Source organism: Myxine glutinosa, chromosome 10 (assembly GCF_964187855.1).
Source record: "Myxine glutinosa chromosome 10, kmMyxGlut1.1, whole genome shotgun sequence".
Classification (NCBI taxonomy): domain Eukaryota; kingdom Metazoa; phylum Chordata; class Myxini; order Myxiniformes; family Myxinidae; genus Myxine; species Myxine glutinosa.
In genome coordinates, this window is record NC_136270.1 from 127813258 (window position 1) to 127827294 (window position 14037).

At 43.7% G+C, this 14037-nt stretch overlaps 1 protein-coding gene across 5 annotated transcripts in view; it reads right to left on the bottom strand.

Moving 5' to 3' along the window:
* The window catches only part of LOC137433757 (unconventional myosin-X), a 401142-nt gene that overhangs the window by 186198 nt on the left and 200907 nt on the right, over positions 1 to 14037 (bottom strand). For all 5 annotated transcript variants that reach the window (XM_068126040.2, XM_068126039.2, XM_068126037.2 and 2 more), the window contains one exon: positions 2923 to 3003. In XM_068126040.2, coding sequence (XP_067982141.2) covers positions 2923 to 3003 — 81 coding nt within the window. The remainder of the gene's footprint in view (positions 1 to 2922; positions 3004 to 14037) is intronic.

A 14037-nucleotide genomic window follows, 5' to 3' on the forward strand; every position in this document is an offset into this window, starting at 1 on the left:
TCTCGGTGTCTCAGGGTTGTTTTGAAAAAGTTGACACACCATACGTCTTTCATAACTACATCGATTCCATGAGAAGTTGATCCAAACAAATTCCACGAGTACTGTTGCAACATCAAAGTCCAAAGCAGGAAATGCTGGCTCTGGAATTCATTACCGAGAGACCATCCTGCTTCCAATGTTCCTGAAATGCGTAAATGTCGTCTTTCCATCTAACGGATTATTTGGTGGAGTTGGTGACTCCAATAAGGGGCCTCATTGTAGCGCAGATTGAACTTCCTGGGCCATGACTGTTACATGGCCGAACCTTAAGGGCGTCTCAAACAAGTGTCCCACTGTACAGAGGACACAGAAATTCCATGAAAGGCAAAAGTGGTAATGTTCCAGAAAATTACTGTAGGTTGTGGTCATTGTGGGAGTGTGAGTTTGTGGAGGCTTTGGGAGTGGTGCTTTGGCAAGGCAAGGCCACAACCAATCTTAGGCCAAAAATACCCCAAAACCAACAGTCTTCGGTGCTTCCAGCAAAGCAAATACAACTCTGGAGCGCAAGTGCAACGTACAGGTAGAGCACAACCACAGGAAGCTTTACAAGGTAGTGTGTGGGTAAGGTATAATGGCTGAAATCATTTTTACTCCCGCCAGGTAGTAATGCATTCGATCGTGTCCGTGTGTGTGCGTGTGTGTGTTTGTGAACAAGATATCTGGAAAAGTTCTGAACGGATTTGGATGAAAGTTGGTGGGATGATTGCCCTTGGGGTAAGGAAGAATTGATTAGATTTTGGTGAAGCTCAGGATATTATTCCGGATCCAGGAATTTTTTGAAGGATTTTTTTACCATTGGAAGATAGGGCTCATTTTTATTTAACATTATCTTCTATATATTCTATATTTAACATTGTGATATGAAAATAGTTTTCATATTTGTTGTAAATGTAGTTTAAACTCGTGGTTATGTGTTAGAGCGGTGTATTTTTTTAGCAGCGTCGTCTTCAATGTTCATTTTTTTTTCTAATAAAGACATGTTCTGTCATTTTATAACGACGAAAGTGTGTATTAGGTTTCCCCGTTTTATAAAATGTATCGTTTGATACGAATAATGCTTTAAAACTGTATTTTTATTTTATTTTATTTTTTAACTTCAGAAGAGATATCAACATTTAGCTCAGCGAATGTCATTCACGGTGTCAGTATTTGATGAACGTATAAAGATTTAGTTCCAGATTTGTCAATGGCTGAGGTACATTAACAAACGAATAAAACAGATTTGGCAAAATTCCAACTTTTTTTTAAAAGATCGCATATTCACCCAGGGTTGTGAGAGGCTGAGGAAGAAGAAACCTCGCAGGGCTTCCCAGACCAAATAAATAATTCTGGTTCTGGTTCTGCGATTTTCAGGTTTATTACTCCCACCAGGGAGTAATGCATTCGATCGTGTCCGTCCGTGTGTTCGTATGTTCGTGTGTTTGTGAACAAGATATCTGGAAAAGTTCTGAACGGATTCGGATGAAAGTTGGTGGGATGATTGCCCTTGGGATAAGGAAGAATTGATTAGTTTTTGGTGAAGCTCAGGATATTATTCCAGATCCAGTAATTTTTTGAAGGATTGTTTACCATTGGAAGATAGGGCTCATTTTTTTTAACATTATCTTCTATATATTCTATATTTAACATTGTGATATGAAAATAGTTTTCATATTTGTTGTAAATGTAGTTTAAACTCGTGGTTATGTGTTAAAGCGGTGTATTTTTTTAGCAGCGTCGTCTTAAATGTTCATCTTTTTTTTTTCCTAATAAGGACATATTCTGTCATTTTATAACGACCAAAGTGTGTATTAGGTTTCCCCGTTTTATAAAATGTATCGTTTGATACGTATAATGCTTTAAAACTGTATTTTTTTTTATTTTATTTTTTTTACCTCAGAAGAGATATCAACATTTAGCTCAGCGAATGTCATTCACGGTGTCAGTATTTGATGAACTTATAAAGACTTAGTTCCACATTTGTCAATGGCTGAGGTATATTAACAAACGAATAAAACAGATTTGGCAAAATTCCAACTTTTTTTTAAAAGATCGCATATTCACCCAGGGTTGTGAGAGGCTGAGGAAGAAGAAACCTCGCAGGGCTTCCCAGACCAAATAAATAATTCTGGCTCTGCGATTCTCAGGTTTATTACTCCCGCCAGGGAGTAACGCATTCGATCGTGTCCGTCCGTGTGTGTGTGTGTTCGTATGTTCGTGTGTTCGTGTGTTTGTGAACAGGATATCTGGAAAAGTTCTGCACGGATTTGGATGAAAGTTGGTGGGATCCCTTGGGATAAGGAAGAATTGATTCGTTTTTGGTGAAGCTCAGGATATTATTCCGGATCCAGGAATTTTTTTTGGAAATTTTTTTGGGAAAGATTTTTTCAGTTTTACTGCATTAAAGCTTTTATTCTTATTCTTAAATGATGTTTTTCTCCTCTAATTCCGAGATATATCAAAATAAATTCTCTGACAGTTAGGGCTTACTTTCTTTTTCATTTATTGTTTTGGGAAGAGGGGATGTTAAACAAAACGTATTATTCCAACTAAACCCACGGCGGGAGTATGCGCTCTACTGAGTGGCGTTCTCGTGTTAATTATAAACTCAAATGGATGTCTGTCCCTGATGGTGTTAATCATTACACCTGTATGTACACCTACAAAGGGACATCACATGACCCAGAGAAACACTCCAATCAGAACAGATTCACATTCTCTCTTTTTGGGGGTAGGGGTTGGATTGAAACTCATTCTTGTTTTTGGCAGCAATTCATAAAAGGTGTCCCTTGTGGAATGGTATCCCAGGTAGTTTGTCCAAGAATATACCATCCACGAGTTAGCCGGTCATTTCTCATGGCAAATGTTCGTATGCACAAAGCAAACATGCATGCGCTCCCTCACCTTCCTGCAGTTGGGTTTGATACAGCGGATGAAAAATGGCTGTGCACGGCCTAGTGTCCCGATGAGCGAATGTAGAGAGTCCTGGAAGAGAAACAGGGCTCAGGTTCAACTATATATACAAACGAGATGTCAGAGAATGTTTCAATCGCTCGATATCAAACGTGTATTCTGCCATAACTTGTAGTGAGTGCGCTATGGATCGACTCAAGATCAATGAGAGTTCGTGCTTCCGGTTTGTAAACGAGCTCCGATTAATGAAGACAAGAAGGTATTCAGGAAGATACAAATGTATAACAACTCGAGGGACAACTCGGGGTCACATATACAAAGCATAAGATGGGGGAAGAAATTCCGACAATTGTTCCCTGTGATGGAGCACCTGCCAACAATGAAACTAAAGTGGTGAGAAGAAGCATTGTACATTCTCGATGATGGAGGACCTCCTTTGAGTCAATGACATTAGGTGGACACCTTGGACAAAATTGGCAGACTTATATGATACCTACTCCTTATGACATCATGTGACCCTTTCCCAGAGATTGAACCTTCCTGCGGAGTTTGGGTCCAGCCAACCTCACATCCTCGATGGAGTAAACGACCTGAAAATAGCTGTGACATCAACACGTGATATTATTGTGTGTGACTGTAAAAGTGATATAATGTATTTGTTTCGTGTACCTGGGTGGTTGATTGTTCAGGTGTACCTAGGTGGTCGAATTCAAACCGATGGTATTCACAATGGTCGTCGGAATGTGTCCATTCAAATTGAGGTGAGTCTTTGGAAAAACCTTCACACCACACAAGCTATTTGTACACACCACCATTAAGTTACCCTTTCTATTGGATTTGTGCCCCAAATGCTACTTTCCCTTCCTGGATGCTGTCCCGATCAGGCTTTTGAACATTACAATCCTCCATTGAGAGACCAGGTCACAAGGCCACTGCTCTCAAATTGCAGTCAAGTTTGTGGTTTTTCTCATTTACCAACATCTTCCTACCTGATCATGAGAAATTATAACTGCGCTAAGGCCTAACAACCGACATGCAAAAGTCTTGCACCTCCAGCATAATGAAACCTCTGCCACCACCTTGCATTCCCCTCCCTCCCTTCCTTCCTCCAGGCCTACCCACCTCACATTCATCCAGTAACACCAACCTATTCAGCCAACCAAATACCAAGATTTCTGTTGACCTTCAGTTGTGATGTTGCTGGTGGACCACGTATGTGTCATCCACCAGATGAGGAACATGCCTTCCAAAGCTTGCATGCCCACCCTCTTCCCCACGGGTGTAGTTTTGTGGTTGCCGTTGGCTAAATACTAGCCCCTCTGCCCTTTGATGGTTGCCGTTCCATGGCCTCACAACCTCACATCAAGGGTTCCACAACCACTTTCGACTACCTGAGATGCGACAAGCCAGTCCAATCTGGACGGATGTTTTTTAGGAGACACCATCTCCTTACTGGATGGCCATTGACTTCCGAGAGGAGCTCATCTGCCCTTTGTCAGGTGTTGTTTTTGGTCCTGGCAGGGTGTCACAGTCACCCTCCCTACAAGGACAGCCATTGATGGGTGTTGGTTTAGTCGCCAACAACCCAACCATGCGGCAGGTAGCACTGGGTTACATGTTACCAGTGGCAGTCCCAAAAGACTGACCTGACCAATCCCCCAAAAAACTGACCTCTTGCCATTATGCCACCGCATCTGGTAAAAAAAAAAGGTGTAGGAACAGCTTCCATATTCATGGATTGGTTCCATAACTGTTTTTCCCCTCAAGTGGAGAGGTACCTGGCAGAAAAGAACCTCTCCTCCAAGGCCCTCCTGCTGGTGGACAACGCACCAGGTCACCCAATGACATGAAGGTGGCCCAATCCAATGTCGAGGTCATCTTCCTGCCACCCAACATCCCCTCCCTAAACCAACCACTCAACCAAGAGGTAATTGCCACCTTAAAGACATATTACACCCGTCGCACCTTCCATCACATATCGGATGCTATGGAGACCGACCCCAAACTTAGCATCGGGAAATGTTGGAAGGACCTCGACATAGCCCTCTGCATTAGCGCCACCCAAGACTCGCTGGACAAAGTCAAAGCCTCCACCATCAACGTTTGTTGGCAAAATCTATGGCCACAGGCCGTTAAAGACTTCAGAGGCTTTCCCGACAACACCGAGGAGAGGCGGAAAATTGCCAGCTTGGCACAGGAGATGGGAGGGGAAGGCTTTGATGACACGGAGCTTGAAGAATTGGAGGAGCTCATCGCCTCGCATGGCGAGAAACTGACTGAGGAGTTGGAGGCCATCATCAAGATTTCTGATGAGGAGGACGGCAGTGAAGAAGTGGAAGAGGTGGCAAGGTCCAAGTTAACCATTCAATTACATTCTCTATTACACCATCTCTTGTCTTCCCCCATCCAAAACCTTGATCTTTTCTACCCCCGTTAATTCACCCTAGATCCACTTTTTTGAAATTCCAACTTCTTTCCTGGAAGTCCTAGCAGTGTCCATGTGTTTTTTTTTTTACTTCTCCCACCCCCCCCCCCCCCTTCCTCCCTTCCCTTGCCTCCTCCCCCCAAGCCTTCTCCCTCCCACAGATCTCCCGATGTCCCTGTTCTCTACTGTTGTACTTGTGTGCTTCCCTCTCTCTCCCCATCTTGTCTCCCGCTCCCTTTATCTTATATTTTATGTGTCAGTTTGTCTTTTTTTGATGAATGTTAGCTCTTACACGAGCCTCGATCTTGTATACAAAAAAAAAAAAAAAGTTACTGGCTGAGGTGCTGAAGGATATGAGGGCAGTCCCTGACAGGTTGCAAGATGCAGACAAAGTGATGAAGCGATACCTCCGATTTAAGAGGTGGCTGCATGATGTTTTGCTGCAATCGCTATTTTGATGATGTCAATCACCCATTTTTTTCACTCCGGTCCCTCCATCTAAACACCATCAGCACCCGAAACTGCATCCACTTTAGTACACGATTCTTCAGCACCCTCACCTGCGTCCTCTTCAGAGGAGTTCACTGGATTCTAACACATCATCCTCATCATCACCATCATCACCACCACATCAAAAGTTTTTTTTTTTAATTGTTAACTATCTACTGTTCTTGTTTTCTTTTATCTGTAAGCATTTTTAATTCAACTGCAATTGTGTGCATTAATGTTCTTAAACTTTTAAAGGGGAGGAGGAAAGTGGCAGTGGAGGGAAGAGGGGAGAGGGGAGAAAGAGGGGGAGAGAGGTAAGGGGGAGAGAGAGGAGGGAAGAGGGGATGGGGAGAGACAAGGAAGAGGAGAGAGGGAAGAGAGGAGAAAGAAGGGAGGAGGGAGGGAGGAGGAAGAGGGAAGGGGGAGAGAGGATGAAGAGGGAAGGGGGAGACAGGGGGAAGAGGGATGGGGGAGAGAGGAGGAAGAGGGATGGGGGAGAGAGGAGGACGAGAGAGGGGAGAGAGAAAGAAGGGGAGGGTGGAGAGGGGGAGGAAGAGGGAGTTAGAGGGAGGAGGGGAGGGGAGAGGGGGAGAGAGGTAAGGGGGGGATAGAGAGGAGGAAGAGGGGAGGGGAAGATAGGAGGAAGAGGGGAGGCAGGAGAGAGGAGGAAGGGGGAAAGAGGAGGAAGAGGGAGAGAGGAGGAAGAGGGGAAAGGGAGGAAGGAGGAAGAGGGAAGGGGGGAAAGAGGAGGTGAGGGGAGAGAGAGGGAGGCAGAGGGAGGAGGGAATGAAGGAGGGGGGGAAGGGGGAAAGAGGAGGAAGAGGGGAGGGAGGGAGAGAGGAGGAGGGGGGGGCAAGAGAAGAGGAAAGGGGAAGAGAGGAGGAAAAGGTGGGGAGGAGGGGAATGGGGAGGGGAGGGAGATGGGGAGGGGAGGGAGAGGCGGAGGGGAGGGAGAGGAGGTGGGAATGGGGAGGGAAGGGGGTGGGGGAGGAGAGGAGTTGGCAAAGAGAATGATATGTTATGTTATGAGAATATGGCATGACACCTGGAGACTTAACCTGAGCCAAATTGAAACTGCAGAATTGAGCTTGGACTGATAAGAAAAAGTGTTAATTTGCTCTCTGAGCATCTACGTAGATCTATGGGCAGATGGCATGGATAAAGTACAACAAACACAAAAATGACAACCACAAAGATTTACCTTTAAATAGTTATTTGAAGGTGAAATTCAAGTAGGATATTACCGAAATGCAATTCATTACAGTGAGCACACGAAATGTCAGCCTATTGCTTGCCAGCTAGAGGTCAACATGCCGGAGTTCCAAATATGAGGTTCAATTCACGTTGTTTTTTAATAAGTATTTTTTATAGGGATATTGAAAAACTCTATTAATGTAATGAAAGCAAATCACACAAAAAGGTGAAGAAAGACTATGTACGCAATTGCCGAAAAAGGTTCCCCTGTTGACTATCGTTATGGCTTGCAAAAGCACGTTGTAAACTGGGGTCTGTTGGTTAATTATTTTCGTTGCAATCAATTAAGTTTCACTTTCTACACATTCCTTAATCCTTTCTTCATTCAATATAATTGTCTAAACAGAAGAAAAAGTTAAGTTTCATGCTTTGCTTGAATAAATACACTTAGTAATTTCTTTAAATTATGAGATTTAACCTCAGATTTGATACTTATTTAGATCACAAGATGCGATCCTCAAATCCGAAATAATATTTAGATTATATACTTTCCTTATTCCGTGAGAGTAGATCGTGTTTCCAAGGCAAGGCCTTTTGAGTAGGCCGAATAAAAAGACCCCTGTGAGGTGATGTTGGGCTGACCAAGGATAAAGCCTTTCATGAAGGTAAGCCGTTATTTCTCTTCAAAAGGGGTGTTTATATTTATCCAAACACACAGCTTTCATTCATGCACTCCATTGGAATTCCCTTGGTATGCATGCAAAGTTTGAGGCCACTAGATTTCATGGTTTTGGAGTTATAGAGGAGACACACACATCTTTCTTTGGCAAACCCACATTTCTAAGTTGGCCTCTTTATATTGTTACGTTTGTGGGGATACAGTCACGTGAAAAAGTAAGTACACCCCATGTAAATTTTTGACTTTTTCAACATCTATCTATAATTCCAGTAATCTCTGTCTGTACGTTTGTACGTTTGTCTGTCTGTGACCGCTGTTTCTCGACAACCACGGGTCCGATATACTTTTAACTTGCCAGGTATATTGCTGGGGACCCGAGGATGTGCCTTTTCAAGGTTTCATATTAATCGGACAATTACTTACCGAGCTATGTCCAAAAAACGATTCAACCAATCAGAGAGCAGCAAACGATCGCGTGTGCCGAACGTGGCGGGCACACTCTGCCTCGGATGGCACATTTGAGAGCGTATTCATTTATTTCACGTTTGCAAACTATGTTGGCGTTAAACTATGTTTTACAACTAATAAAAACGAATTTGCGTTTCATTCGCTTTCCTGCGCGTTTGTGCACGCGATGGCGATTTCTTTACCAAACTCCGGAAGCCGTTCGCTTTGGACCAAACCATTGCATGTAAATAGAGGGGGGGGATTGTCACCACTCGCAAGCCGTTCGCTTTGGACCAAACCATTTCATGTAAATAGAGGGGGGGGATATAATTTTAGATATAGATATAGTACGGGCATGCCCTAGTATTACAACATACAGCTATTTGATCTTCATTTCAACAATATTGATAGATAAAGGTGATATAATATAACAAATATCATGAAACATTTACATTTTGTAGTCCATTGTATAATTGAAATTAACATAAATGCAAATTTCGCATGTGGAAAAAGTAAGTACACTTTTGGCTCGAATAGGTGGTATTGCCCCCTTTGGCAGAAACAACCTCAAGTAGGCGTTTCTTATAACTGTCTACCAGTCTCTGACATCGACTGGGAGAAATTTTTGCCCACTCCTCCATGCAGAATTCTTTCAGCTGTGCGATGTTTGAGGGGTTTCTTGCATGCACAGCTCGTTTCAAATCCCCCACAACATCTCGAAGGGATTTAGATCCGGGCTTTGACTTGGCCATTCCAGAACCCTCCATTTCTTTCTTTTCAGCCATTCCTTGGTGGATTTACTGGTATGTTTAGGGTCATTGTCATGTTGCAAGGTCCACCTTTGGTTGAGCTTCAACTTTCCGCCAGATGGCCTCACATTCTCCTCAAGCACCCTCTGGTACAATGAAGAATTCATAGTGGATTCTATGATGATGAGCTGCCCAGGCCCTGATGCAGCAAAGCTGCCCCAAACCATAATATTTCCACCACCATGCTTTACAGTTGGTATCAGGTTCTTGTGGTCAAATGCTGTCTTTGGTTTTCGCCAAACATGTCTTCTGGTACTGTGGCCAAATAGCTCTACCTTTGACTCATCTGTCCAGAGCACATTGTTCCAGAAGGGCTGGTCTTTACCTCGGTGTTCATTGGCAAACTTTAGTCTTGCCCTGATGTTCTTTCTGGACAGCAAAGGTTTCCTCCTGGCACACCTCCCATGTAGATCAAATTTGTGCAGCCTCTTTCTAATGGTAGACTCGTGCAGTTTGACATTAACAATGACACGAGCTACCTGTAGGTCCCGTGATGACATTCTGGGGTTCTTAGAGACTTATTTCAGCATCTTGCGGTCTGCTCTCGGGCTGAACTTGCTGGGGCGGCCTGGCCTGAACAAGTTGGCAGTTGTTTGGAATCATCTCCACTTGTAAATGATCTTCCGGGCAGTCGAATGATTGATTTCAAATTGTTTGGAGATCTTTTTAAATCCCTTCCCAGACTCGTAGGCATCTATAACCTTCTTTCTGAAGGCCTCAGAGAGCTCTTTTGATCTGGGCATGTGACGCCGCACACTTCAACAACAAAGAGCAAACCAAACTAAATGTCTGAGGTTTAAATAAGACAGGTTCCTCCAAGATCCTCTCTAACGATGTTCTAATCATTTTCACCTGAGCTGGTGCACCTGATTCTAATTTTAGGTATTTGAAGTAGTGATAAATATAGGGGTGTACTTACTTTTTCCACATGCGAAATTTGCATTTATGTTTATTTAAATTGTACAATGGACTACAAAATGTAAATGTTTCATGATATTTGTTATATTATATCACCTTTATCTGTCAATATTGTTGAAATGAAGATCAAATAGCTGTACGTTGAAATATGTTGAAAAGTCAAAACTTTACATGGGGTGTACTTACTTTTTCACGTGACTGTAGATGATGAATCTCATAGGAAAGTTAGGAATGTGTAAGTTTTAGTATGGACCGTGTGACACAAAGAAGAAGCCCACCTAAATGTAACTAAGTAGGGAATCTGTATGGAAAATCGTACATGTTTCTCCATAGGAGGGGTGCAGCTATGCTAATTAGGTCGGGCTTAAGGATAAACCCCAGTGTGTAATTGCCCTGTGATTTTTCCCTTCGTTGTTATTGCATCAAAAAGAGGTGCCATGACAACAACCCTAATCGCTGACAGTATGACTGACTGGACATGCCGATCAGCAAAGGAACCCCGCCCAGCCGAACACTCCCAAAGGACGACTAGACTCCACCCACGATGACTCGTAATGGGGAGGCCACGCCCCAGCCTTCATGATTGAGTCGCGCTCGATGATTGGACAGAATGTGACATCAGCGGTCGAACATTCCAGAGCTGAAAGGAAAAAGCCGCGTCTCGCCATCTTTGTCTGTCGGTCTTCTGGTCCTGGTTTTGTGGTGGATGGTCGCTCCTCTCGTGCATGCTCGCCAGAGAACCTTTGGAGCATTGTGGAGTTTTTGCAACATCGGAGGAGGGGGTGTTGTTGACTATGGTGCTTTTTGGGGGAGGAGAGAGCCGCATCTCACTTGGTGGTGGAAGCAAGAAAGGGCCGGTTGGCTGCTTGTTCACGCCTGGGCGTTTTCAGTGTCATTTGTTGGTGCGCTTCCCGTGCGGTGGTTTGGAGGCGACAAACGCCAAGTCCCCTCGTTGAAACAGAGCTAAGTGCCGGCCAGCAGAGATCATTTATTTTTTATTTAATCCTCCCCCTTGTTTGTATGTATTTGAGTCCGAGTGGAGACGTCTCAATTTAGGAAATCGTTTTTTTTTACCTCACATACATTTTATTGTCTTTGCATTTATTTTCATTAAATCATTATTTGTCGAATTTTACTTTACTTGTCTTGTTTCGTTTCTGTGTTTGTGGGTCGAATCATTAAACCCCGTGTCGGCCGTCCGACAAGGTAAGACTTCGATCGCGCGCCAGAAATAATTGTGCCAGGTTTGAAATACGCCTTGGAGTTAAAAGCTTGTTTCAGTCATTCATCCTCTTGTGGTCGTAACCCCGGAGACATGACAATATTTATCGAAACATTTGTATTTTTTTCCTTGTATATATCCAAACATTTTATGTTTAACCAGTAGCCAACTGAGCATGCTTAGTTGTGAAAAGTCATTGCTTGGCACACCTGAATGCTTATCCACTTACAAGTCCTTCATCTGCAATTTGATGAAGTATATTTCTCTATTTCTCTATTTATCTATCTATCTATCTATCTATCTATCTATCTATCTATCTATCTCTCTCTCTCTCTCTCTCTCTCTCTCTCTCTCTCTCTCTCTCTCTCTCTCTCTCTCTCTCTCTCTCTCTCCTGTTCTGATTTGGGTGTGGCGTCATGGCGGCTGTGAGCAACTGCTCTGTGTTGTGGTGAGTCCTTTGTGTGTTTTTCTCCTCTACTGCCCTACCCCTCCCTCTCCTTTTCCATTCTGTGTGCTTTGGCGTTTTGTTTTCATCTTTTCTGTACTTTTGTCTTCGAGAGAGAGAGGGAGAGAGAGCGCACAGTCCGGTGTTGAGAGGGTCCTACGCCGGTGGTCTGGCATGGCCGCCGGGGGGAGGTCTTTTCTTCACTTTGTGGCTGTATTTAATGGCTTTAGGCTATAGCTGATCTGTTTGTTGGTGTTCGACAAACATTGGGTTTCCTCGGTTCTCGGTTACGATTGTGTCTTTGGTCGAGTTAGAATGGCAGGCCAACGTTTCCGCATTGATACTTACGAATCGCTAACTCGTAAACACAGGCTAGTTTGTGTTCCTCCCAACGAGGTGGAAATTAACGATGTACTTTCCGCTATTGGAAACATCGTTGGTGCACACAGTATTCGCGCTGCCTCTCGTATGAATAAGAAATTCGTCGTATTTTTGTCCGAGGAGCACATGGTAGCGAGTGTAGTTGAACAAGGCTTGTTCATTGAACCGAACACGATCCTCTCCGTGTTCGCTTTACAAGCCCCGACGGTAAAGATTAACATCAGTAATATCCCGCCATTTATTAGAAATGAGGATTTACGTCAACAATTAAGCAAGTTCGGTAAGGTCGTATCGAGGATTTCGATGGTGCCGATGCGAAATGTTTGCGATCGATTCAAACATGCCATGTCCTTTAAGAGAGTGGTGTACATGATACTGCCTGCAAATGTAAAAACGCTCAATGTCGTGTTGAGTGTGAAAAGCAACGGCTTTGAATACAAAATGTAAGCCTCCTCGGAGGCTATGATGTGTTTCGGGTGTGGGGCTTACGGGCATGTGAGGTGTGCCCGCCCCAATGCGGTTACACCGCAGGAAAGCGGAGGATTGGTGAGGAGCATGGGTGGACTGGCCATACGGGCATTTGGGGAATGCCCGGTGGGCTGGGGCCGCTGGGCTGGATAAAAAAACTGCTGAAAAAAAAATTGTCACGGAAAACTTCTGCCTCCATCCCCGGGAATTCCCCGCTAAATATCAAAAGGTCAAAACTCAAAATGTCGCCCCTGACACCTCATTATAATTACTAGCAATGGTACCCGCCCTTCGGGCGGGGCTTCAATTGGGAGGCCCAAATGAAAAGGCATCCGTTAAATCATAGCACGTATTTATATAAACATCCGTTAAATCATATCACACGCAAATCATCAAAATCTAAACAGTATTTGTAGAATTTCAATAAAAGCCACATCACTGTGCTGGTGTGCAGCTGTGTCACGTCCTTGTTCCTGCTTCCGATAGTCCTCGACTCCTCGTCTAGCCTAGCCTTCTTTCTTGCTTTACTGGTTTATCTGAAACGGTACCCGCCCAGTAACACGTACCAGAGAAAACAAATCGTTTGCGCAATGGGCTCTCCAATATTGGATGTGTTCACGGTTTGAATTATGTAACGTAACGATGTTTTCATCGTGGCGATGTTTTCATTGTGACGATGTTTGTGACTTTTGTGTTCACGGTAGTGTTTGATGTGACGGTGTGAACGTAATTTCGTGATGTTTTTTGGTTCACGAGTTATCAAGTGACCACTATATTCGTCATGTGTGTGCGTCTGTCTGTGTGTGTGTCTGGCTGTCCGCAGCATAACTACCCGATGATATCATCCAATCTTGATGAAACTTGGGTGGGAGGTTGATATCATGATCTAGTTGTGTCCTGCCACGAGTGGGCGTATTGTGCCCATTGTGGGCGGAGCGACGCCCGAAAAAGATGTCTTTTTAGGGGGTAATCGAGTTCAAGCTACATCTTCTCCGAGGGAGTTGGTGGAATCTGACAGGGGTTTCGGTATTTGGTTAGGCCAATGTCATGTGTCTAGCCCCACGGAGCTCAATTTTTCATTTTCGCCCCAAGGTCAAGGTCACAAGGTCACGAATTTTAGAAAAGTCGATTTTTGATGGTTTTGTTACATTGTTCGCTTCCTGATAGGGTGAAATGTTGTACATGATCTTATATTATCACATACATCATGAAATACAAGTTTTCCAACAAATTTCAGAATCTTCGACCTTGACCGTTGAAGGTCACAAATGTCAAATTTCCAAAGTTGTCGCAATCGAACCGAATTTTCGGTATTGTGTAGCTAACTAACCTCATAACTGATTATACATTATTTTCTATCTCATTTCAAGGTCAGTAACCGTCGTTTTGACATTTCCGGGCCTGGCCTGTCCGGGCCTGTCTCGGTTATAGTCCGTCCTTTGTCAATGAATACCGCTCGCTTGTGGACCATCGTCGTCTCCTTGCTTGTCGTTTTCATTTTCGTAATCGTTTAATGAACGTTTAATGTTTAATTAACGTTTAATCAGTGTAAAATGTGAGGAATCTACTGGCGAAGCTTTTGTGCAACTTTTTTCTGAAGTCTTGTTCGGGCTGAATCTTGACCTCAAG